The sequence below is a fragment of the Amblyomma mixtum genome, chromosome 2 (assembly GCF_055824585.1).
Source record: "Amblyomma mixtum isolate Tamu chromosome 2, ASM5582458v1, whole genome shotgun sequence".
NCBI lineage: Eukaryota > Metazoa > Arthropoda > Arachnida > Ixodida > Ixodidae > Amblyomma > Amblyomma mixtum.
Genome location: NC_143013.1, coordinates 291,185,508 through 291,212,132, shown reverse-complemented (window position 1 = coordinate 291,212,132; position 26,625 = coordinate 291,185,508). Strand labels below are relative to the sequence as shown.

Below are 26,625 nucleotides of genomic sequence, written 5' to 3'. Positions count from 1 at the left end.
CTATTCCCAAGGCGCACACGCTGGACGCGTACCGGTCATGATGGACATCATGTTGTCCTCCATCTCCTTGAAGAGCAGCGTGTCGGTGCTGATGATCTCGGCATTCTGCAGGTTCACGGTGTGCGCGGCCTGGAACTTGTTGCACACGTAGTCGTAGAAGTCATCGCAGGCCTTCGTCTTATCACTGAGAGCGCCTGACAGGAACTGCCCTGCGCCCGCAAAGCGCGTGAAAGCCTGTTCAGTTCATTTTTTCCTTGTTATTTGAAGATGCCCCACAATATTTTATCTCATCTTCATACTATAAATGGCCAATATTAAAGTATTTTAGTATTAATTAGCAAATAGCAATCATGATTCACAGTCGCAATTTCTATGAGCAATGAAATGGGAAGGAAGTTCTGTAAATTAGACACGGTGTAGCACCTTTTATCAAGACATAAAAGATTAATTGTGGTCATTTCATACCTCACTATTTTCGCTGGTGTAGGGTTAAATGAGAACTTATTATGGACACACTGCAAAACTTACCAAAGTGAAAGGTGTTCATTACCGGTTCTGCGACCCCTTAGTCGTTTCGTTAAATGTGTGTACAGGTGCTGTCAAAAGTAAATTGAAAGTAATTCAGCCTGAGCTATTCAGGCTGACCATAGCATACCGGAAAACTTACTAGCGTCACCAGTGTACCAATGACATAGACTACTCAAAGCAAATCGGGTCTACGTATTTCGCTTGTTAAGCATATGAATAGCAATCGTTTAGATTTTATGTGATCAATTAAAAAACACGCCAAAAAGCAATTACCAGTGGTGGACATTCTTCTTTTCGAAGCATGTTTTTTTTTTTCACGTCAAATTGACTGTAAAGTCTCTTTTTAGTGATTATGTGCCATGTAATGCTTTGAGTGCTTTGAGTGTATTAATTTTTCTGCTACAATAATCTGTTAAGTTTCCATTTCTGTGTTGCACGCAGCTGCGCACGGTAGTGGGGAACTGTGACCTCGTCAGGCCTTACAGCCTTTTGTCACAGTTTCCTCTTTCGTCTCTGAATGAAATAAAGCTCAAGCATCCTTCAATGTGGTACAGGAAGCGAAATTCTAAAAGAAAAAAAAATACTATTTCGAAACCGAACTGCCAGGGTGCAGCATCAAGTATCTCGCAACGCCAGCAATCCGACGAACTTAACAAGGAAGAACAAGCATTTGCTGTTAGCAAGAATTTCTTTTATAATGGGATTACGCGAGCGAAGCAGCGGAAACTGTGTGCCGTGTTTGTGTGTGTGCTCGTGCGAGCATGTGAGTTTTGAATGCACATACCTTCTTTCTCGCAGTAGTCGGTGGTGCATACGTAATAGTCTCCTGGCGGAACATCTGCGGAAAGAAGAAGCAGCAGCTATGTGAGAGCGGCGCACGCGTAATGCATGATCCCATCGGACACCGCAGAGACCGGAGAAGGGGGGGGGGGGATATTTAACACCGCTTTAGACTCTCCCACAGCGGCATACGCTACATCACACAGCAGGCGTCTGAGCGATTACCCGGAGTTATGGCTTGGCAAACCCGATCAGGGGACGTGCTTTGTAACATATAATTTCTACTTCGTTTCCTCTGGTTATCTGCCATTGGTTGTTGCTGCTTCCAGTGAAAAGGGCCGCGGAACCTGATATCATGCTGCTCGTGGCACAAACAAGCGCACGACGCCACTTAACTGCATGAGCTAACCCTACGCCCACGGGCGGACCGTAGATGACGAAGGACGAAGCACGATGGAGCGTGCGACACGCTTGGCGACCTTGTTCGACATTACTTTAGTTTTGGGGGGAAAATATGGCCGAAAATGCTTCTTTTGTACCTTGTAACGAAATATTAAGGGCAATTGCGGCACTTTTTGAGCATTCCGCGATATTCAAGGATTGAAATATTCATAGGTTGTAGGTAAAGCATGCCAAGTGTTTTAGCGCTAGCATTTAAAATAATGACATAATCAACGATTGAATTTTAGGCTGCTGCTCAAAGCACCAGAGGATATGACGGATATCCAATTATACAAACGCGGCAGTATTAAGCTCCTGGTGAAGCTCGACGAACTTGGATCAGGAAGCTGATGGTATGATGTGTGGGGTAGCGCCCCGAGGTGATTTACGCTATGAAAGACGCCGTAGAGGAGGGCTCCGAAATAATTTCTGCCGCTACAGGGGGCTATTTTAAACAGAGGAACCAACTTGGAATGTCACTCAGTGTGCTGCTACTGCGACACATTTCTTTAAAAGGTGACTACGCGAGAACACATTGAGTACTTTGTCTTCCACTTGAACTTTGGTTTAAGAAATGTTTTTTTTTTAAAGGAAGCCGTAAAAAGCGGGTGGGTGTTAAATACAGTGTGCACGGGGACTCATGGGGATATTTTTAATGAGAATTCACGTGTTTAAGACTGATAGGACACGCATGTCTTGGTTCTTTTTTTCTTTTTAGTTGTGTGAATGCAATTATGCGATTTCGTGCGTAGGCTGCTGACAGTTTTAAAGCAGCAGCTTTTAAGCACTCTTTCCCTGCGTTCCGCAGTGTAGTATTATTGGGTAAAAGGAGCGTGGTTACCGGAGAAGGAGGGGGTATGAAGAGAATAGTGTAGGGTAGAAACACTTATTGGTAAATCAACATAAAAACGTAGACTTCTGCTGCGGGTGGTATCCTTATTTCAGGACTCCAATGGCCATGGCTGTTTCTCTTGCCTGGGACATCAGGTTACGTTGGATCATCAGGTCAGAGCTGGACAGAGCTGCCTGCCACTGATACTTCGTGTAGTGTGTTTTTAGGTTGTCCAGTTTTTCGCCCCTACAGCCCCACGTGACGTGGTATGCTGTGGGTCTCTCGTCGCACCACGGGCATGCGTCTTTGTAGCGTTCAGGAAATATTAAGGCGAAAGCCTTTAATGGCTCATGCTCGCGGTGTCCGTCCGTGCGTTGGAATCGTGTCAACTGTGACCTCTCCTCCAAGCAGCGGCGCAACCTCCTCCCCTCCTTAGCAACCGGCGCGCCGGTGGGGGGCGCAGCTGTGCATAGCAACTGTGACGTCACACAGTAGCGGTAGAACGAGCGCGCGCGCGTCGGCGGTGGCAGCTGCATCGCCGCTCCTTCGCTAGACGTCTCTTTGCAGTCTAGTGAGTGAGACGCATGGCTCCGAAGCGGCCCAGTGATTCCGCACCAAGCGGTTCGGGGAAGCAGCAGTAGGTTCACCACAAGGCTTTCGCCAAGCACACTTTAGAATTTCCAAAGTGTCTTCGGTAATTTTTTATGCTGTATTTATGTAAATCTGGCAAGGCGTTGGTTTGGAAGGGGGTGGTTACGACAGGAACCACTTGAAGGGTACAGTCACCGTGAAAGCAGAAGGTTATACAAAAGCGGAGAAATCCGCGACCGGATGGTGGTTACCCTGAAAGGAACAGGGTGTGGTGGGAGCGTAGGAATGCGCAATTAGAGGGGGGTTATAATTGGAGCGATCTTGGAGGGTGAGGGGGAGTATGACAAGAGCAGAGGAATATGGCACGCTCAGTCTGCGGCAGCTGCTGTGAAACGTGCCTCCCGAAGAAAGCCTTTGAGGCGATGGCGCTTGTGCCTAAGGCGGAGGACCGAAGAGGAGCGTTAGTCGAAGAACGAGAGTGTGTGCAAAACTAAGAAGAGCGCTCTATAACTATACATATATTGACGTTGGTCTCAGCCTTTACGTCTATATATGGTTAAATAAAAATACCTCTAAAGATGTCGCTGAATATCGCACTGCAAAGTGTTAACCACGCTGTGAGTTTTTTTTTCTGCTCCCACTTTTCTTTGTGAAGTCATTGCCAGCGTTTTTTTCCCCTTTCATTTATCTCTCTATCTCATCCCTTAAGCCCGGTGTCCGATTAACGTGCGACAGACTCAGTGACAGACATCCACCCTTTTCTTAACACTTTTGTTATTATTTTTTTACGCCGCCGTAGTGGCTCACTCGTTATGGCGCTCGGCTGCTGGCCAGAAAGACGCGGGTTCACTCCCGGCCGCGGCTGTCGCATTTCGATGTAGGCGAAATTCTAGAGGCTCGTGTACTGTGCGATGTCAGTTCACGTTAAAGAACCCCAGGTGGTCGGAATTTCCGGAGCCCTTCACTACGGCGTCTCTCATAGCCGGAGTCGCCATGGGACGTTCAGCCCCCATAAACGGTAATAGAGCTGTGCACGGGCTCGGGCCGGCCCGAAAGCCCGTACCCGGCCCGGCCCGCGGGCCGGGCTCGGGCCTTGCGGAAGTCTATTCACCCGGGCCCGGGCCGGGCTCGGGCCATGGTATATTTGTCTCGGAGGGGCCGGCCGGGCTTCGCGATCGCGATTGCTCCTGCGTGGCTCCAGCCGCCCTACTGTTGCAAGGTTCGAAACTAATCTCCACATGAGTGGTCTCACGAGCCCGAATGACACTGCAGAAAGGAAGGTGAGGTGAAGAAAAAGGTTATCCTGACCATGGAGCACAAGGTAGCAACGATGTTCTGCCCACAATTTCGGCACCTTAGGATGCTTTCTGCCGAGGAGCGCGATGAATTGTACGGGCGCATACGAGAGCTCGTCGCGTCGACACCACAGGAGTTGCCGGAAACTATGCAAGAACAACCTCCTGCGAAAAAGCCGTGCATGGATTTGTTCGGCAAGTAGAGCGACGAAATCAGCAATCGGAGTGCCGAAAGAGACGAGCTGAGCGAGTACCTCGCCACAGAGCCGACCCCTTGCTCAGAGTTTGAGCTATCACAGTTTTAGAGAAGCAAGGCAGCGACGTACCCAAAGCTTTCTCTTCTTGCCAAGAAAGTGTTAGCCATTCCGGCTACCAGTTCAAGCAGCGAGAGAAATTTCAGCGCTGCCGGGTTCATTATGCAGGAGCGCCGCACTTGCCTCAAGCCGTCATCAATGGACGATTTGTTGTTTTTACATAATAACTTGGAGTGATAACTCTCTACATGCGCCGTGTTTGCATATACTCACTAATTTTGATCTAGACCATGAGAGCCGAGCATTTTAAAAACATCGAAATAAACTGATTTTCCTTAAATTATCTCTTTCTGTTTCATCGTCACTTCAATTTCAGTTTTGCAGGTCGGGCCGGACCCGGGCCGGGCCTTAACTCTGGCCGGGCCCGGGCGGGCTTAGGTTTCTTCAGTGTCGGGCCGGGCCGGGCCTCCGCCAGTAGTGTAGGGCTCGGGCCGGGCGCGGGCCGAAATTTGCGGCTCGTACACAGCTCTAAACGGTAAGCCATTATTGTTGGGGCTGAATAAAACCAACAGGACCACCGGATTAAAGGCGTGTTGACTGCCCGCGCGGCATGAGCAGCCACGAAGAAATTAATGCCGCCGAATATGGCCGCCATTCACTCACTGGTAGGTCGAGACTTAAGGGTGAATGAGTAGGTCTTGCTCTTGTCAACGGTTTCTTCACCCTGAGGGGTGGTGGTCACAAAGGGAGGACCGACGGTAGGCACAGTGACGGGTCCGATGGTTCCATGTGTTGGAGGGCCCGGACCGGGTGGGCCGGGTGGACCGGGTGGACCCGTCGGGGGCTGACCCGTCGGGTACGGCTCAAACGTGTCCTCTGTATGTTGTCCCTCTGAAACCGAGAACGACGGAGAGGCAGGTCTGGTAATGAGGCGATGTTACCACTACGGTGGCGTCGACAACTGAAGGTAGGGTGCCTCAGCCTTCTGCCGTGGCGCCATCTAGCCGCAACCAGTCACCGTCCCAGAATGTCATAAAAGGGAGGGAACAGTTTAAACATGAAAACATGCAGAATGTGCCAACGATTTCCCGGCGGCTATAAAAGATGACTCAAGCGAGCTAGTCCCTTCAACGACCGCATTTCTCGTCTCCCCGCTTTCTTTCGCCGTGTAGTATCCTACTCGTTCGGTGGAATCAATCGTCTCGAACCATCGTTTAGGAGCCTTGCAGCGTTTGTTGACTATCTAATAGGTTCCTCCACTCGACCTGTATCCTGCGTATAGAGGAATTCGAATGTGCGTCTGCAGCAACCGAGACAAAGCTGCACAAGACGACAGCCCACAGCGGCACGTCCTGACGTACTTTGCACTCTTTTGTACTTTCTGTGTGTAATTTCTAGTGGCGCCATCTGTCGCGAGTTCTGTTAGCTCTGCGAAATGGGCTGCTACGCGCACAGCTCTTTGATCATACCCGTTTTGAAATTCCCCTTATAGCACATTTATGAAAATTCGAAGACCCCTTGCGTGGCACAAAAAGTTTTTAGGTTATCTGTTGTCAATATCGAGAATAGATAGCTTCCATGTCGAGCGCAACCGTCTACCCTCCTCGCGCATGGGCAGTAGCGCGCGGCGCAACTGTCGTAAACACGCGTCGGAGAGGAGCGCACGCCGGCGGCGGCGGCGGCGAGGAGCGCGCACCGGCTGTGGCGAGGAGGCGACGCACTTGCGTTTCTCATGACGTCACGCGGCTCTCGCGCATGCGCATAACGGGCAGCTCACATTCACGCGAAACTCGGCTCTGACCCGCGTAGTGCAGCTTTACGCTACAAAACTTCGAGATAAGGGGCAGTCTGTTCTGATGGCCTGCAGAAATTCGCCGCGTGGTATGTCTGCATTTTGACTGAGGGCTTGTTCTGTGAGCGTTCTGTTTCACGACGCTAGACAGGAAGCCTAAAATCGTTGCTTTGCGGTGCAGGTTTCAGATGGCGCCGTCGATAACGCCTCTTTAACTATGGCAGCATTACATGCGTTCACGCTGCCCTGAATTATATAGACTGGGGGTAGACATCTGAGGTTACGCCCCATAGGAATATATGTAAGCAAGTTTTAAAGCAGTTCTTTTATTTCGCAATGAACATACGAGTCCGTCATTTCGTTTATCGAGCCATTTGAGAATCAACAAAGGGTGGACGACTGTATTAGTGAACAAATGTGCACAAAAGCAGCATGTCGGACTAAACGAGAAGCTTGCGTGATTCGGCGAAACTAAGTCTGGCTACACGACACCCCTTTATCGTGATGTTTTAAACTGATAGCTTCGAAATCACTTAGCATACTTTGTCGCACTCTTGCTCAAAGTGCTTGCCAACTGTTAACGATTGGCCTTCTTCATGGGTACTTCGTGAAACGAGAAAAATATTACGGATATTTTTGCTTACATGCGCTTCTATGAGTCGCTCTCCCGTCCTGTACATCCAGAGGGTGACGGATCCAAAGCGCGCATATCGCGGTATTTTAAAAATGCATCGGCTTTGATATGACTTTTATACTTTCATTTCCAGTTTTTGAATGTACTCTTTTTTTCTTTAAAGGGGAGAAATCTCAGGTGCAGTGTGAAATCTGAAAACTGCTTTGAAATATTTTGTTTACATGTATTCCTACGGGTCACAATCCCAGCTTTTAAAAACCACCAGCCGGCTCCGGGGTCCGTGAGCGCCCCCCATGTTTGTAAAAACGGCGTTGGTCTATGGGCCGCTTGACCTGGGCCAATTCTCTTGGGCTGTTCAGAGGAAGAAGCTCTATCCCATGAATCCTATCTAGATACATTATTTTCTAGGCCGTCCTACAACCGATTTGAATGAAACGTTTTTAAAGAGCGGCAGGAATGCGCACGGTACGATGCAAATAACTGAACAGTAAATACGAGCGAATTAGATGCGCCACTGATTACGTTGGCGATGCTCGTCTCAAAATAGCCAAATTTTCAGCTGTTGCAGACATTTCTAAAAGAAAAGTGCAAATAAGCCGGCTCCGTAAATACCTTCTGGTGTGCCTGTGCCGCCACCTGTGAACAGAAAGGAAAATAAGAAACATCAAAATTGTAACGAATGACGCGAATGCAGAGAGCTTATTAATACTGCTTGAGAAAATGACAAGAACAACTTCTTAAACCTGTTAAGCCGACCGCTCTAATAACTATATGCGGGTATGTATTTATTACGTGTTTCCCAATGCTACTGTGGATGCATTAATTGTTCCTCCTGCGCTGGATTTCTGACCGAAATTTGAACTTGAATAGTCGGGCTTCCGGCGTCTAGGCTTTTCTTCAGATGTAGCAGCAAAGCACAGTTTTGAAAAATACATTGTTCGCTGGGACAATTTTTTTTTATTTGATCCGCAAATTTATGCGAATTTGTTAACTTTCAGTGGCTCAGAGTGCCAGAAGAATCCAGTGTGGTCACCGGATAGATACCTTTAGGATCGACTTTTCCCATACTGTGGGTGCTATACACTAGATCTGAAATATTGCCTCCGTAGAGCGTGGAATGGGTTTCCACCCAGCTCCCATTCATAACTATATAAATTTGCCCTTGGGCATACGTGGTCGACTGCAAAGCAAATTAATTTGAGCTTTAAAACCGTTCAGGATTGTCTACTGTGTGCGGTAGGAAATTGCATTACACTATACTGGAGGGAACATGGAATATTAAGCGTAATCAGATCCGCTGAGTTTCGGTACAACACCAAACCGACAAGTTGCTATTTCAGACTAAGCATCCGGTTGAAGATAGTGTCAATGAATTAGAAAAAAATAAAATAGCAAACAGCAGCTTAGGACGAGCTAGAGAGGTCAGACAATTTCATGATACCTGATCCAGATTTCAGCTAATCTGAAGAGCTAGAACAAGGCAGAGAGAGCAAAATCTAGCTTCAAATAGCTGGACTATTTACCGGATTATTGAGGAATATGTAATTTGTTAATCCTTAAATCTTGAACTTTATCCCATACGTTCTGAATAGAAGGGCGTCAGGTAAAGCTTGAAAGGAGTTTTGTTTTTGGAACCGTTATATTCGCACTCTCATTACAACAATCTTATAGCGATTGAAGTTTACGCTAAACCTCTTGAGAGTAATAAGTTGTATCCTGCTAACTGCGTACACGTTTCGTACAGTGTGTGGCTCTGACAGCATTGTCGTACCGCTGTTTGCGGAAGTGCGGTACGATCAACTCAGTCTATAGTTCTTTTCTAGCAATATCCTTCGCCTGGAAGGCTATTTTACGAAGCTGTCTAATGACTACAAACCATGAAGAAATCAACTCATGTCATCACGAAACACTGCGAGGGCATCTTAGCCGATACACTTTTCGCTATTGGCACTTGGTAAGCGCAACTCAACCCGGTTGAAAGGACATGTGGAAGAGAGTTATCTGCGCATGATTAACAAGCAGCGTTCTCAGAAGCGTCGCGAAGAAAGTGCACACGACAAAAAAAAACACAGAATAAAGTGCAGACAAACAATTAAAGAAACGTATGTTCATCAGATTCCGCTATGGGCTCGTTGTGAGACTAAAGTCAGGGTGCGAGGATGAGCGCGAGCGGATGGTAGTTGTAGTTACCCTGGTCATTTTTCATAGCTCCTCTTGGGCTCGTACAGTACCCAGTTGTCAATGATGTCGCGTGTATCTGTTTAGTTCTGGACTAAAGACATCAAAGCTCAGCTAGTCGGTTTTCGCAGAGATGCTATCCCGGAAGCGTTGACCAGATGGTCCACGCGTCGCGAGCAGATGAGCGGCGGGGGTTGTGTCACATCAGCGGAACAGCCGAGCAGACGACGCTGAAAGTGGGAAGCTATCTGTGCGCATGCGCGTACTGTCATCCGCTTCGTCACTGCGGTCCTACATGCGACGTTGAATGAGCGTCTGGTCGACGCTCCCCTGATATCCCTAAAATATTGGAGAGCTGTACATAGACGAAAAAAACGATGGCCTCATATGTCGTAAACCTTTGTACGCGTAAGTACGCGGGGTTTAGTTTTGGATTTCGCGTGGATATGAACCAATGAACCAAAAAGCAGATACAAGAAACGAACAAAAAAAAAAGGTAGTTAGCTTCTCGCATGGGCTGAGCGCCAGCACCATGAAATTTTGCCGACAAATACGCACCATCAAAGAATTTATCATGCATCGATGCGGAGCTAAGTGGGACCCCGTTTGTCACCACAGAGTAAAGGAGTAAAAAAAAAAAAAAGCGTTGACGTTAGTACCCTCACTGGACCCGGGATCAAGTTTCTGGAGTCCTGCACACAGGAAACTGCCCCCGAGCAAAGCAGTAGTACTTGCAGCAAAGCGACGCTTTCGACCATGTCCACTAAACCTTGGTGCACCTCGTCGTACGGAATGAACGCGTCCAACTAACATCATCTTGAGTTCCAGGGGGTGATGGTCTAACTCACAGACCGACATAATTACACATTCGGGCAGCTTATGTATAAAGAAGTACAAAGCACCGTTTCTTTGACGTCGAGGCGGCGTCTCGCACCCTACGGCGTCGTTGGAGGCAAGATGCCGATGTCAGGAGCGAGGCGACACGTCAAGATGGAACCATCTGAGAATCCAGATCTCTGGCGTCGGCGATGGTTCGGAGGCGGAGACCAGTCAGATGCCGCCCATTTCCAGTGGCTTTTGGAGAACGCTTCGCCTTGGTGTTCGTTATCCGTGGTGTTAGGACATGACACAGGCCAATATCGACGACGCATGCCTCATGTGTTAATGCACTTTGTTAGCTGCAGGCCGTTAAACGCGTTTTTAGGACGCTTAAGTCAAAACTCTCGCCGTCTGGGAACGGAGTGTGACGCTGAACGATAGGGGGGATTGCGCGCGCATGTGCTTGGGCGCCTTTTCCAACCAACGCCCAGTGACGAGACGCCGGCCTGACGCCGACGAAATGATGCTTTGCGTTTCGGTTTATGTGCTACCTAGTTCCAATAATGGAGCACGCCTCTTTGAAATGTGCGCTGAATGTTGAAGACAGTTCGTTGCGGCTTTGAGTGCTATAGAATCACGTTATTCAAGAACAGCTCATGTCACAAGAAACAAGGTTCCCGAGGGTCGTTCTGATGACTGCTTCAGGTGACTTCAAGAACTATGCTTTAGAAAAAAACCTTAGTTCTACGGTGCCTAAGAATTCAGAATCCAATTTAAGCACATGCAGCGTCTGCCTCTTCTTTTTTTTTTTTTTTAACGGGTCGACGCCAAAAACCTTGGGCCTACGACACAGGTCCCAGGAAAAACAAAAAGCGTCATTCCTGCGACCTGGGTCTTCAGCTCCAGTATTCATGAGTGATTTTTTGTGCCATCCGTTTTTCGTTTATTTCCTTTCTCTGATTTCTATGACCATAGAAACGCCAGCACTGGCCGCAAGCGAAGTGCACGCTAAATAATTATTGAAACGGTTATCGGTAACGCTCTGCTTTTCCCTGAACTATATGGAGGATGAGGTCCAATGCGAGTCGCCAGACTGCTATGACGAGATGCTTGTGCGTTGGCTCCAAAACGTGTGATGCCACAGCGGGCTCTATAAATGGCAGCATCGAAGGGCTACCATTCATCCCTGCATACTTTCGGTACCCCTGCTTCACAGGCTTCTGCGGGTCATCGAGTCGATGTGCGCGTTTTGTAAAGCCAGACTGCAGAGCTAGCCCAAATATCAATAAAAAATGTCTGAAGGGTCAACTGAAGATGAAATTAACGTTTACATGGCGAATAAATCAATGAGAAAATACTGGTGTAGGTTAACTAAGAATTATTTTAGAGTTGTACGAACACATAGGAAAGCCTTGTTTATGAGGTGCTCCGCGACAGGCATCCAGTATTTAGCGACTTAAGGCTGTTCATAATAGAGAACATGATCCTGATGAATGATAAAAGCGTCTTATGTCCCTTAGCGAGATACTGCAGCATGCTGTATATTTTGAGTTCAAGTAGCCACCTCGGATTTCAGGCGGGTGTTCACGGCCGCGCCACGTATCGCGAAGCACCATGCATATAGCCGCTTGTTCGCGGAACGATGCGGCATCAAGCGCAGGCTAGCTTGGTCGCGGTTCAGCAAATCCGAGTTTATTGTTTCTCTGTGAAAGGGCTCATGCTTCCGTAAGATTTAGAAATGATACTGTGCCTGGGATCCCAGGCGAGATGCTCGCCACTGCCGTTGACACTCCGGGGCCGATTGGTTCTGCAAGAGAAGTGGAAGTGAACTCGTCACGGCGCCTATGAACGGCACAGTGTTGGGGTTCGCGTTTTCGTAGTAAGACTTTTAGCAGTGATATAAAACAACAGGTGGTAATATCTCGGGCTCTTATGGCACGGGCGTCTGGTTCTCAATATTAATGCACTAAGAGCATCCACTGGTCAACAAAAACGATACAGGGACGAAAAAAGGCTATGCGAAAATAAACCGCTTGGCGCCCCCTCCATTTAACAATTCCATTCGATCTCGTATGTCTCAGCAATGCTTGTTTCATTTTGCCTGCGAACGCATGCATTTTCCTCATGCAGGTTACTACTGGGGCTGCACAAAAACAGCGTTCGATTCTTTTCGCTAATAATCAACTCAGTACCGGCTGCCTTACTTTGCGTTTTATAAGTCATGTTAGCTACTGAGATCACACAAGCAATGGTACGGTGAATCGCCCGTTTCCAAGCGTATCACATAGTTAACGAGTCTACCTAAAGGAACAAGCTGCCCAAAATTATTAAGAACCCAATCACATGCATGTGACGTGCATGTGCATGCATGCATGCAGGCAGGCTCCTGCATCCAGAGCTCCCCGCAGTCGAGGTGTGAATCCTCCACCACTACATCCCCGCTGCGGACGTAGCGTTTCTTGAGCATCTTTAACAAAGCCTTACACCGCAGAAATGCCGAAGCAGTCGCCACGCGATGTGACGAAGCCCAAGCCCAGACGACAGGCGCTACGAACACACCAAGAGCATGACTGGATCAAGTTAGGACCAATGCATCATGAGCGAGAATCTATTATGCTTCGCAAGGGCCTCGACAGACCAGTAAGCTCGTTTGAAGACACGGTTTAAAAGAGGATAAACCTGGAGAAACGGGACAAGCGCCAAGTGAACAGGCCTTTTCCTGGTAGCGCGCCCCTCTAGTGGCCGCCAATCGCAACTACAGATCTGCCCTGCGGAAAACGAATGCGACGGGGTGTATCCATTATAAAGCCCTTCACAATAGCCTCTTGGGCTTACTTCAGCGAATAGTTGAGAGCAGTGCTGACTTCGTCTATTATCTAAAAATGTGCGTGACCAATCTGTGGACACGCCTGTCACGCAGTGCGTTGTCAGGCTTGAGAACCAGACCGCGTGTTCTTGCTTGAGGCCGGTGCGTACGGGGCCCACGTGCGAATGTGCGTGGGCACAAGAGGTGATGCGAGCGCTGTACCGAATTATTGCCTCGCAGTCCGTCCCATGATTGTTAGAGAAGAAACCGTGCATCAAAGAAAGAGCCCGTGCGAGGCGAATTAGTCCGCCATTTTGCAGGGAACGTCTTGCAATAATTGCCTTGAAGGGAGGACGAAGCAGTCATGAGCATGCGCAGGACGTTACTGTAGAAAGACCCTTTAGTTTTAGCGCCCGTCCTGTATTGTGCAGCGCAAATGCTCGAAACCAATTAGTCCAGCTGTCGCTACCAGTAGGCCCGTATAGTGTAAATATTCGTGGGGAACTCACTGATTCCGCTTCCGGTGACTGCAAGGACTACGATGATGACGACAAAGATGAAGATAATGACGAGTATGATGATGAGGGATCGCTCTGGAAACAAAGTCAGCGTCGTCTCCTCACTGTGGAGAGAGAGAAGAGAGAAAGTGTTCTAGGTTAAGGATAAAAGAAAAAAAAAACAGTTTGCATTGAGCTTTGGAAACACTTTTGAATTGAGATATGTACAGTCTTTGTCAAAAGTAACCAGGCTGCATGGTTTGCTTCTGGCTTGTATAGTGAAGCCCTTGTGACTTTCCTAAAGACCAAAAGATGTGGGAAGGTAAGAAGACCCCCAGTCCTTAGCTTTAACGACCATTTCAGCTTCAGGGAAGCTGTAAGGGCTCCACTGTACGAGCTAGAAGCAAACCATGTAGCCTGGTTACTTTTGACAAAGACTGTACATCAGGGAGCACAGCTAACGTGAACGGCTCGCGCATTTGGTTTCGGCGCACGCCAGACAAGACCGACAGAGAACGCACCTGGGGTACCGGTCGTGATACATCTTGCGCATGTCCCTCTCGATGGACGAGAGCTCCTGGTCGCTGACGTCCAGCAGCGGCATGGCGCCCACCAGGCCCGCGCCCCCGATGAGACCCGCGGCTGCCGGCACCGCACTGCCGCTGGCCACCAGGCCCTGTGACGAAGACCCCATCCCGAGGGCGGCCCCTCCTGCAGCGCCGGCACCAGCCGCTCCGACGGAGCCCCTCTTCTTCTCACGCCTCTCCTCGACCTGCAGGGTGGGGAGAGCGGTGGAACGGCGAGCTATTTCGGAGAGAAGCGTTGTGACCACAAGCCTTTGCAGGAAGGCTTTAAATGGGTTTCGACCGATTCGGTTCCTTAACGCGCACCTATTTCAAAGCATATGGGTGTATTTGCATTTGGCCTCCGTCAAAATGCGGCCACAACGGCCCCGTGAGTAGCAAAATGTCATAACTAGCGAGTCACAGTTGTGGGCGTAATGGAAATGAAGCTATTCAAATTGAGATGGGCTTTGCTAACCTTGGTTAGAGCCTCACTATTAAGATAGATGGGAGATAGATGGAAGTGAAGTTGCACTGACTGGTGACATTCCCATTCCAGTGTGAATTTTTTCTCAATTCTATCCTTGCATTTTGGAAGATCTGTAGTGACAACAGATATAACATTTGTGCAGGTAATGCCTATCAGAACAATTAAAGCGGACGAAATCAGTGTGTTGCATTCTATTTTTTACTGGTCAAATGTTTAGAGGAATCCCCCAAGGTGGAGTAAATTTGTAATAAGGGAGTAATTACTCCCTCTATTTTTTACTGTGCCACTATTTTACCGAACTCTTGCATTACTGGTGCCCCCAAGTTTATATTATAATGTACTGTACAGCGATGGGCTTCATTTTTCGGTGAAATCGGGGTTTTTCCCGATTCTCACACCCCGAATAGGTTTCTTTGAAAATGGCCTTAAACCCGATTTTGACCTCCAAAATGGGCCCTCAATTAAGGGTAGTTCGCCAGTTCACAAAGTTAGAGGAACTCTACGAAGAGTAGCTGATGTCGCGTACTTATGCCATAACAATTCTTTCAGTTAAATTTTGACTTCAATCCTCTTTTAGCGCTTGCTATCCGTTGCGCTGATTATAGTCTGAGAATAAAGTGCGAGAAGCATATTTTTGAAGCGAGAGGCCGGAGCACAGGTGCTGACAGGAAGCCTCTTTATTGTAGCTATGTGGTATTAAGATGTAGCGTCTATGAAAATGCATGACCTTACACTTAGCAATATTTAAAGACATTTGCCATTTTTCACACCAATTTCCTACTGCTAATAAGTCAGGTTGTAAGCTAATACTGTCTTACAACAGTATTAGTTATACAACAGGATGGTAGTTATACGAGCGCAATTCGCACGTGACTGTCGAGGCATCGTGATACCGTCGTGCCCCCACAGTTACGTTTGCGCTTCATGACTGGCACTATCATTGAAGTTGAAATATTGTGAGATAAATATATGTGTTTTGTTTGTATGTTTTATGGGGGTTTAACGCCCCAAAGCGACTCGGGCAGTGATGGACGCCGTAACGAAGAGCTCCGGAAATTTCGCCCACCTGGGATTCTTTAACGTGCGCTGGCATCGCACAGTACACGGGCCTCTAGAATTTTTCCTCGATCGAATTGCGATCGCAGAGTAAATATATATGAATCATATAAATTAATGGTTACGTGAGCAATATTCATATATAAATCATAAATAGATATGAATGACATATGAATGCTCACGTAACCGTTAGCATTAAAAGCACGAGTTATGGTATAACATTTTATCGTTCGCCATTGATTTTTGAACAATAAAGTGCACAAAAATTGTTGAGCAAATAGAGTGTAAATAAAAAAAAATCGTTGTTTCTATTTTTTTTTCTTTTTTGGTATAACGGAAGTCCGTCCGCCCCCACTAGAACCAATCGCTGGGAAAGCCACTGAGCAGCGCAAACGTGGAAAAGTCTTTTTTGCAGTACACATGTGCCAAACAGTCAAAACACGCTTTACAGGGGGCGCCCGAGCTACAGTTTTTGTAAAAGTTCGTTGACCACCGATGAATAATATTCGCTTCGTAAAACCTCAATTGCCAAGCAGAGCTTAATAACGCCGTCTACCTTTTCAATGATACCTCACGTTTTGCGGGCTAATTACTCACCGTGAAGGCGAACCGCAGGAAGTGTATAGAAGACGCATGACTGCTTTGTGCATCTTCTTTTTGTTATTCATCCTAGTGGCTCGACCTACAAACCTCTCCAGTGCCGCACCAACGATCCCTATTGTCCGGTACCGTAGCTGTTTCAAATTCTCAGTATCAGCAACCGACTTCTTGTACGAGCCGCACCACAAGCCCCATTACAGTGCGAATAGCATTACAGTGCGGGGCAGGTGTAGCCACGCCCAAGAAGCGACGTAGCTCGGAGCAGACACATCACACAACTTTCACTCTTTTCGTGTGGCTGAGGTGGTGGGATATGACGGGCCGCCCGAGCAAGAAGGAAGATGCGGCTACGTTCGCTTTGCGGCTGCCGGGCGTGTGTCCCACGCGTTTGGACAGTCTAATTTTCTGGCCCCATAGCGCCAAGTGCAATTACACTTCTCCAAATGTAGTAATAAGGTATTGGATACCCGACGGCGCACTACAATTGTCTAAATGTAACCGAGCGCCTAACTGCTAACCTTGAAGGGTATTTAGCAAATTTTAGTGTTTTATCCTAGTAATCAACTAATCTAGCACGTTCTACGACGTCTGCCAATGCTATCGCTGCGATCGCGAAAAAATTATCAGTATATATGAAGAAGGCTATTTCTGAAAATTATTTAAATGCTTCCAGCGAACACCCAGGCGCTGCTAGTCTTGCGAAGAGTTCCGCCGATTGCCCCTCTAAGCGCCGCCTGTACTAAGTAACAAAGTTTTCAAAGCGGAAAGGGCACAACGCGTTTACACCGCATCCATACTAAAGCGCGATGAACGAAACCAACGAGCTGAGGCGAGGCGGATAGGAGAAACCATGCTTGCCCCGCCCAGCACTCTCAAACTAAGATACTGAGCGTAGCCACAAGTCGGGAAAGTTGGCGTCGCGAATAATCCAGAGGGAAAGCCGAGCAACTGTTTTTCTCACTCTCTATAAGATCCTCTTGCAAACACTGAGTCATCCACAGTACTTAAGTGGCGGCGCTCTACGCCTCGCTCTATCGAGGAGAACCCGAAGCCATGAATCTAGTTGGATGCATTCCAGCCAGTAGTGTGCCAATGTCACAGGGGGATCTAGCTGCACAGTGGGCATAACGACGATGCATCATCATCATCATCATTATCATCATCATCATCATCATCACGACGCTGAATGTTGCCCTTGAAACTTCAAGCGCCGCTCCAAGTTATCGATGGCTCCGTGTGGATACAACATAGCAAGGCGGCACCCATTTCCTTCACCACATACGGCTGATGTGGAGGAGAGCGCCAAAATTGGAAGTGGTGCTTGTGGACCCGGCAATAAAATCATTGCACACAAATTTCATATAGATTGAACTGCTGCAAGCCAGTTGTCGCATGCGAAAATCGGATCGGTGCGTGCTGTTCTACAGGCAGCCTGCTCACCTCGAAGTACTCGCGCTCGGTGGACGAGATGACGGTGCCACTCCTCATGGGCCTCATGTCTCCGGCCATGGGAGCCGCCATCATGACCGTGGCGGGCTGCATCTGCATGGCCTGCGGTGCACCCATCATCATGGGCGAAGCCGCCCCGTAGTCGTAGTAGCTGGGCGGGGGCGGGGCGTTGTCGTAGTACTGCACGTTCACGAGGAACCGCTCCTGGCTAGGAGACATGGCATCACCGAAGAAACCCTGCTGGTGGCTGAATGCATCTTCAAACGGTCGCCTCCTGTACGAATAGGCGCGCGTTTGCCGCGCTCAGCCTCACCGGAAGTTCCGCTGAATCAACGTGAACAGATAAGGAGAGCTCAGTTGCTGACAGCTCAGGTTACTGACACCTACGAATAAATAATATCTGAATTGGCTGGAAGCACTATCCATGCTAGTGCGTTGTGGAAAGTCTTTCACGCCTAAGTAACAGCAGAAAAGAGGCGCTTTGCGTGTCAGCGTGTGAAGATTTCTCAGATTGCTTTTTTTTTTTCTGTTTCTATACATTTTGAAGTATACGCGGAACTCGAGATGCGAAGAGAAGAGAGCTTTGCGAGGGCGCATTTAGCAGTGCTGCTGGTCAGTACATTCGCGCCGACTCTCCTGCACAAGCCCGTACACGCTCTCTGTGTCTCATCACAAAATATTTTTTTAGTTTCTTTTACGATTCAAATTTTATAGACACCTAACAATACGTTTCACGACTTTATGGCGACTCCCTCAGGTTTCAGAAGCTCGCCATTGAGAACTTTCAGAGAAACTCGTCTTGCACGCGTCGTCCTCCGTTTTTATTAAACCTTCTGTTCAGAGCTATTTTTTTTTTTGCCTGAGAAAATATACATGGGGACCAAAACGCCTTTAAGAAGAACTTGACTTGGAGCGGTTTTCCTTCCTGAAAGCAGCTGGCTGGACTTCTTTTCGCTGGTAACAAGAAAGCGCGACAGTCTATTGGTTTTGAATAAAGCTATGATGTTTGAAATGCTTTTGAAGTGATGGACAAGGCGAGTACTAGTAGCGACAGCAAGAAGGCTCGGAGCATTTCTGAAGGAAATGCGGCCTTTATATTTCCTGGTATGTGCATAATGCATTGTGCACGAAAGATATTAATGCGGTGCGAAGCTCTATGGGCATCAATAATTCACTGTGAAATTTGCTTCCAGTGACTTCTTTAACGAGTGTCTGATGATGATAATGATTGTGAATTTATATGGCGCAGAGGCATCTGGGGCCAAAGAGCGCCATGGCAGAAGGTGTTTTCGTCAAATTGGGATCAAATACCCTTTTTCCAAGCATTTCACCTTAAAGAAGCCGAACACCAGGCCAGGGGAAAGCTTGTACCCAGCAAACAACCTTTGGGTGCCCGGTGGCACTGGGGACCGAACCCCGCACCTCCCACAAGCAAGGCGGATGAACGAAGATCGGACCTCAAGGAAAATATCCGCTTTGTACCACTAACTGAAATTTACAGAATGCAATTAAGGGCGCTTTGTGCGTCAACCATTGATTGATTGATTGATTGATTGATTGATTGATTGATTGATTTCATTCATTTATTCATTCATTCATTCATTGATCGATCGATCGATCAGTCGAGATCGATTCTGATTGTTAGTAGGTGAGTGAGGAAGCCACTAAAGCTGTCAGCCGATTAGTCTATTGATTGAAAAATTATTTTATAGCAGAAATGACTTTCTTAACAAACAAACTCAGCGCTTTTTTATCGCCCGCCCTTGCCTGCTTTCTATGCCCTCATCGCTGTTTTTAGCAGTGAATCGAGGGCTGCGATGGATGACTGACCACAGTTGCCGATTAAGACGGGCGACAAATTGGCAAATCACTGAGCTAATTATTTATAAATAATCGCTTAGTACAGTGATTTCCTGAGGTAAAATGCGAGTGATGGAGTCAAATAAGGTTCCAGTCTCACCTTCTGGACCAGTCGACCGACAGCACAGGTCCGGCCGGAGGTTGCGTAGGCGATGGCGACTTTGGAGCTGCCGGTGCGGGTGAAGACTCCCGCTCGGGAGAGCCAGCTTTCGATCCTGCTCCTTTCTTTGGAGACTTGGATCCTTTCTTCGGGGATCCCTTCGGAGACCCCTTCGCGGATCCTTTCTTGGAGCCCTTTTTCGAACCCTTCTTGGAACCCTTCTTTGAGTCCTTCTTGTCCTTGGAGCCTTTCTTGCCTTTTGAACCTTTCTTTCCCTTGGAACCCTTTTTGCCCTTGGACCCTTTCTTTCCCTTGGACCCTTTCTTGCCCTTAGAGCCCTTTTTCCCTTTGGACCCTCCCTTCTTCTTGCCCTTCTTGGCGTCGTCATCGTCCTCTTCTTCAGGCATCTTGGTACGCCTGTGACGCGCCTCCTATTCTCAGGTGTGCCTGATGCCTGACCACTGCATGTCAAATCAAGAAATTTATTTTAGAAGTCGACGAGTTTAATAAGGTAGAATATGAGAAACTTGCAAGCAAGTACTGCGAAGTCTTTTTGCGCTAGCGTTCGAAATGGTGACGAAATTACCGAAAGAAGTCGTGTAGGCGTTAGGCTTCTCCGCAGTGCACAACTTCGTGCAGGGCCGCAGTAATGACGTCATGTACGACGGCGATAGGTTTACAGCGAAGAAACGGTTGCTTACAGGATGAAAACCGATGTCACTGAAGGTAAAACCCACGAAGCGGTTTTGGCAGCGTCGGACGACGCACGACAGCATCTGGGCGAAGGCAGCGGAAGCCTGAAATTTCGGCAGCAATAATGCCGTTATGAGTTTCTCCGCATTCCTTCAACGCAGTGAGGAGAAGCCTGAACGTCGTCGCTGTTCTGAACGCCGATTACGTCACCATTTTAAATGCTAGCACAAAACTTCTTGGCATGCTTCCCCTAGAAGCTTCATAAATACAAGTCCTTGAATAATTTCGAATTGTCAAAAAACCATTTCAGCTAAAGTTTCGAGTCGCCACTTATCTTACCCATGAGACAATCTGATGACCTACTAGAAATGTTGCAGTGGGCGCTAGGTCAAAATAAATCATTTAGTATAACTGACGGAACTAATTTCGAGCAACTGCGTAGGAAGCAAGCAAGTGCCAACCATGAAAACAATTCATTGCGTTTGAGATACACACGACATGTACAATACAAGCTCACTGTCCATGACTATTATAATCTCAGTTCATCAGTACACAGTGCCATAAGTTTTAGGCTGTGTTTTAATCACGATATAAAATCTGCAAAACAAACTAGGCCACTAATGCTGGGTTAGGCGAAGATTTCAATAAAAAAATTCTATGTGCAATTTCGCAACTGGTACAATCAAAGCGCTTTGGATTGGTATGTATAGCTTCTGCGTTAGAACAGAGGCTGGAAATAAGCCTGATCTAAACACAAGCGACACACAGACTTCGCAACGAGAACGACAGTGCTTGGTCAAAAAGCGTTTCACCAACCGGATACAGGTGGAAAAGGAGCGTCGTTGGTCGCCTACTAGTCAACTTTTAAACAATTTTTTTTTTCATTTGGGGATTCATGTGACGGAATAGTAAGTTTAAAAGGCTGCAGTACAAGTAATGTATGGGGCGTCGCAGAGGCTTATAGTCATAAACACCTAACTTATGAGAGCCCCGTTGTTCCTCAGGGAGTGAAAATGTCCCATCTAAAAGCTGTAATCCATCTCGCTGCAAGCTTATCACACTGTCAGTAGCGGAAAAAAGACACTGTCGTGGGAGCCGGTGTTTGTACAGCAGGTCTACACGGAAGGGTGGCATAATGAGCCCGCCATTTCCCTCGGATTCGCACCGCTTTTACTACCATTTTGCCAACGAACTTTGGTAACTAAGGCTCAGAAACAAGAAAAAAAATTCAAGGGGCACTTAGCCTCTCTAAAGTGCTGCAAGGCGAAAGCCTTTCCTGTTTGTGCTGTACTATTGCTTTACTTGACTACACATTTTGGTTTGGTTTGGTTTATTGGGGTTTAACGTCCCGAAGCAACTCAGGCTATGAGGGACGCCGTAGTGAAGGGCTCCGGAAATTTCGACCACCAGGGGTTCTTTAACGTGCAATGACATCGCACAGCACACGGACCTCTGGAATTTCGCCTTCATCGAAATTCAGCCGCCGCGGCCGGGATCGAAGCGTCTTTCGTGTGGGTGGTGGTGGTGAAAACATTTATTAATCATAGAGAGAGGTGTTGGGGGTCGTGACCTGAAGGGTCACGCCCTTACAACCACTAGGTGGGAGGCCTAGTCAGGCACACCATTGGCGTTTGCCGCAGCCCGGGCGCGCTGCGTTAAGGCCCTTTGGGCCTCGAGGGTGCAGCAACCGGACAGGGTCGCCTCCCAGTCCTCTCGGGTGGGGTTCGGGATAGGGGGTAGGGGGTAGGGATGGGTTCTGCTGGCAGGCCCACACCATGTGGTAGGTGTCAGACACCTCCCCACAGTGTGAGCACCGCCCGTCGAATTTAGGATCGAAATGCTTTAGAATTGCCGGGCACAACATCGTGTTGGTGAGCAGGCGCAGGAGTACCCGCTCGTTGTCCTTCCCCAGCCCTTTGCATGGGGTGGGAAGAGTTTGGTGCGTGGATTTGTAATAATCGCATATTTCCTTAAAAGTGTAAATCGGATTGAAATGGAAGTCCTGGTCGGCGTCGGGTCCCGTGGGAAATGCCCGGAGAGAGAGCGCGCGGGCGGCGGCGTCGGCTGCCTCATTTCCGTGGACGCCTTGGTGACCTGGAGCCCAAACGATAGATCGGTGCGCGGGATCCGAGTCTCGGCTACAATTTTGGTAAATACGATAAGCTAGGGGAGTAACCCACCCTTGCGTGACGTTTCGACAAGCCCCTCGTGAGTCGGTGATTATGTATTTGGAGGAGGTGTCAGAGGCTGCCAAAGCGATGGCAACCTCTTCTGCGTGAATTGCTGACTGGGCCTTGAAAGTAAGGGCGTCTACTGTTTTACCCTCGTGGACGACCGCGGCCGTGTACCATCCCCTAGAGTCCGGGCCGGACGCGTCCACGTAGAAGACTCCTGGTTTGCTCCGAAAATGGCGGTCCAAGGCTTCCGCCCGCGCCAGGCGCCTGCCATTATGATCCTCTTTGGACATATTGGTGGGGAGAGGCCGCACGTGGAGGGCGCGTCTCCAGTGTACGGGAAGGCGGCATCTCTCCTCTGTGAATTGAGTGTGCTGGATGTGTAGTCGGGCTAAAAGGCGGCGACCCGACCCTGTCTTTGTGAGACGAGTGTATTGGTTAGCAGCCGAGCGCCGTAACCATTGAGCCACCGCGGCGGGGCGACTACACACTTTGACTACACATTACAACTACGCACTTTGACTGCTGACTTTGACTGCTTCTTTAGCACGACCCTCTCTCTGCTCCGATGAGTTCTGTTGTATCCATGGCTCTGTTCGCAGTAATGAGGTATGTAATGTGGTCACCCACGGACGCCTTACGCCCCCTGTAGGAGCAGACGACAACTATTTTTTAGTTGTCTGCTCCAAAAGGGGGCGTCAGGCATCTGTGGGTGACCTCATTACTGCGAATCCGCGCACTCTGACGTCGTAACCATTTCGACCAACCGAAAAGCGTGACACCTCTGGTGACAACCTTCTGTCGACAACGATGAGGCATTGAAGGCGTTCGCCTTAAAAAGAGCCATTCGCAGCTGATCATGGGCTGGGATGCACGGCGGACTCACAGGAGCTAGCACGGCTGGCGGAAGTGAGGAATTACCGGTTCTGACGTCCCCAATCACCTTAAAAAGAGCCATTCGCAGCTGATCATGGGCTGGGATGCACGGTGGACTCACAGGAGCTAGCACGGCTGGCGGAAGTGAGGAATTACCGGTTCTGACGTCACCAAGCCAGTATACGCTCACTGCCGACCTCTTCCGGTGGGGGAGGGCGGCGGGGGGGGGGGGGGGGGGGGCTTTGTGCGCGATGAGGGGCGAAGCAAAAGTACAGTTTTAATCGGCAATTATGCTGCTTCCAGAAATGAAATTACGAAAAATTTGAGCCTTTTGGATCACGAGGCTGTACATTCGAACAGCCGCAGTTTTTCTGATCTTACAGGTCCTTCAGGCTCTTTAAAATGTTAAATCATTAAAAATAGAATAATGACCTGCAAAATAAAAAGGCCTCACAAAACGTGCTCAAGTTAAGTGCGTTCCTTGTAAAGAACGATATAACGGAGTTATGTGTGTGCTCTCGTGGTAGAACAATGTGCACTGTTTACATGCGCTGAGAAACTACGACTTGTATGAACTCCGCTCTGAACGGCCGCTCTGCATCTAATGCTTTGGCCGAACACAACGCATCAACAGGACACCCCATTGATTGGGACGAAGCATCTATCGTTACCACAGAGAAGAACATATCATCGCGCCTCCTTTTGGAATCATTTCATATACATAGCACAAAGCATGTTCTTAACAGAACACGTGGCATTCTGCCAGAAATCTATAATCGCTCACTACGCAATTTTAACCGTATATATAAGCCACTGCCGTTCCACGCAGCGCTCTATGTGATGAAGGGACCTGTACGGGCCACGAAACGTCATGTTTCCTTGCGAAGAATCTGTTGGCGAGTGTATGTCATTTCCACCATTGTATGAACTCCAAGGCAAGGTGACCGCAATATGTGAAGCGTCAACGAAACGCACTAAATCTGATGGTGGACAGTGGCGGTTCGGTCACGCAGAAGTTTATAGGTGGAGATTTTTTTTTCTGTGAAATGAGCCAAATCCAGACACCGAAATTAGGTGAGGTTGAGCTGTAATTGAACTTTCAAAATAAATGGGCTAAATAACTAGCATTTTAAAGTATATCACGTTAAAGCTTCCAATGCGTTGCAGCTGATTAAAATATTGCGAATTTTTCTCGGTATCTGTCAACATGGATTTTACTCGTTTCGATACAAAACTCCTGATACGGACGCAGCGCGTCCTATAATCTGCGTGACACGCGCTATTTGTTCTCTACTTTCTTAATTAGAAACGAGGTAAGAAAAAAATTACAGCGCCTGAAATAATTTTCTAGCCTTATCATACCTCAACGAAAAGAGTACAAAGCATGGGCAAGTGTAGCGTCGGCTTTCAGTGTATTTTCTGCTTGATAGGAAAAACTCAGATGGAAATATGTTCTTTACGGTGTATGCGTCGTAAGTGGTAACTGAAAAACTCGACAGTTCACCCGCTATTTGAATACAATGTTGCTCTGGCGGGCCTGAATTTTGAGGCTGTCAAGAGGGAGCTGTGAGTGGGCGCTCTCGAGGACGCGCAGTCTGTAGTCACGTGGTTGAGATAGGGGCGTGTTACATGGTCGCAGAAGGCACATTCATGTAGGTGTGATGTGGTATAGCCACGACTGCAATGTTTCGCGCGGAAGCAAGGGTCTGAAAGTCGTATTTTGCCCTAACGGAAAACACCAAGCACCAGGCAGCCCCCGCTTCGCTTATTACGAGAAAAACTGTTAGAATCTTCACCGTCCTTCGCGGCAGAAAATGATACAGAAATACCTGCGCGGCCCCCATCCCGACAGCAACCCCTGCGAATTTCCTCTGGATGATATAGCCATCGATTACACGTTTTTTTATAGCTGGTACCCATCGTCCTACCCACATGGTATAGCAGAAGCTCAAAATTGCATGACCCCCCTCCAAGAAGACACGCCCGTTCTCAGGAGCGGCCGCTCTTATCCAATTCACTCTTCGGCTCATATGGCCCATGTGGCCCATGGTAACATTCTCGCCAGAGACCAGGCGAACATGGGATCTTTGTCACGACATACTACGACGCAGATGTCGTTTACCCCAGTAAAAGTACCTTCTGGACAGTGCAACCCCTCCTGGAGCGGCATTACAATACGGACAAGGCTGCTAAATACCATAAACTTTCACTGTAAGTTAGAAGCTTTGGCGGGCCGCTGGACATGGCACGCACTCCTCAAGCAAGAACCGCATTCCTCATCTAGCAAACTGTAGCAGAACGGCAATCTGGGCTAGTTACTGCTAATTCATTCTGGCGGATAAGCAGCTCACGAAGAAAGCAGTTCTGTGCCGTCTTCCCTGCGTGTTCTTTTGTCCGCGTTCTTCGTGCACTGATTACCCTCAAGAATGTATCACAATGTAAAATCGAAGCGTGACCCAAAACTAGACTGTTACCCAAATAAGATGCATGTGACCCAAATAGGTGAACCAAGAGCACTTTGGTTAATTAAGCCTATTATGAAAACTCTCATAAAGTTTCACATTGCAAACCCGGCGCGATGATTGATCAGAAATTTGAAGCTCTGCGCACCATTCGCGTTACTTCCGGCGGTCACATGAGCTAGGGAGTACAGCTTGTCAGCTATAGACATTACAAATAAGGGCTCCCTGTGCGTCGCCATATTGATCGCTGGACTGTGGTGCATGGTGGAAGCGGCAGCGGAATGCAGCAGCCCAGAGAGGAGGTGTTTCAATACCTCCCTCGTCCGATGTAAAAGTTTATACCGACGCCACCTAAAACTTGGAAGTTGTGGTTGAGGTTGCAGCAGGCTACTGCCGGGACCAGCCTTGTCTTGCATGGCAAGCAGTCGCTCCGGCACCCGCCGGTAGTCAATGGCGGCGTCTGAACGAACTAGCTTGAGAAAACAGTCAGCGATGCCCAAGCATATTTCGGCTACTGTACGGTCAGCTCACCGACGAGACCATTACGCCTACGGCTGCCGCGGCCGTTGCCAGCAGCGAAGGGTTAGAGTACAACGACGACGGCTGGGCTAGGGTTTCGCGAAGACGGGCCGCGCTCTTGGCGACGAGTCGGTCGTTTCGCGCTTACCATGCGAAGGGAAGGCGTCCAAATCGGCGGCGGTTCCGGCGTGTCGGACACTGGGCGGGCAGCAATGCTCGGCCTCCGAACGTGCGGCCAAACGGCTTCCACGCTCCCGGCCGCGCGCGACAAGAAGCTTCTTCCTCCACGCCAGCTAGGGCAATAGGAGCGCGTTTGTGTCGATTTCGTGTTTTTTT

General features: G+C 48.4%; 1 protein-coding gene across 1 annotated transcript in view; it reads right to left on the bottom strand.

Annotated features, from left to right (window-relative positions):
- The window catches only part of LOC149364439 (membrane metallo-endopeptidase-like 1), a 37,150-nt gene extending 17,178 nt beyond the window's left edge, over window positions 1-19,972 (bottom strand). The window contains exons 1-9 of the mRNA XM_089570115.1: window positions 19,566-19,972; window positions 17,597-17,879; window positions 13,969-14,219; window positions 13,460-13,572; window positions 11,895-11,951; window positions 7,760-7,783; window positions 5,385-5,612; window positions 1,313-1,366; window positions 33-209 (exon numbers count right to left, since the gene is read on the bottom strand). Coding sequence (XP_089426241.1) covers window positions 33-209; window positions 1,313-1,366; window positions 5,385-5,612; window positions 7,760-7,783; window positions 11,895-11,951; window positions 13,460-13,572; window positions 13,969-14,219; window positions 17,597-17,879; window positions 19,566-19,972 — 1,594 coding nt within the window. The remainder of the gene's footprint in view (window positions 1-32; window positions 210-1,312; window positions 1,367-5,384; window positions 5,613-7,759; window positions 7,784-11,894; window positions 11,952-13,459; window positions 13,573-13,968; window positions 14,220-17,596; window positions 17,880-19,565) is intronic.
- Window positions 19,973-26,625: the final 6,653 nt, after the last annotated feature.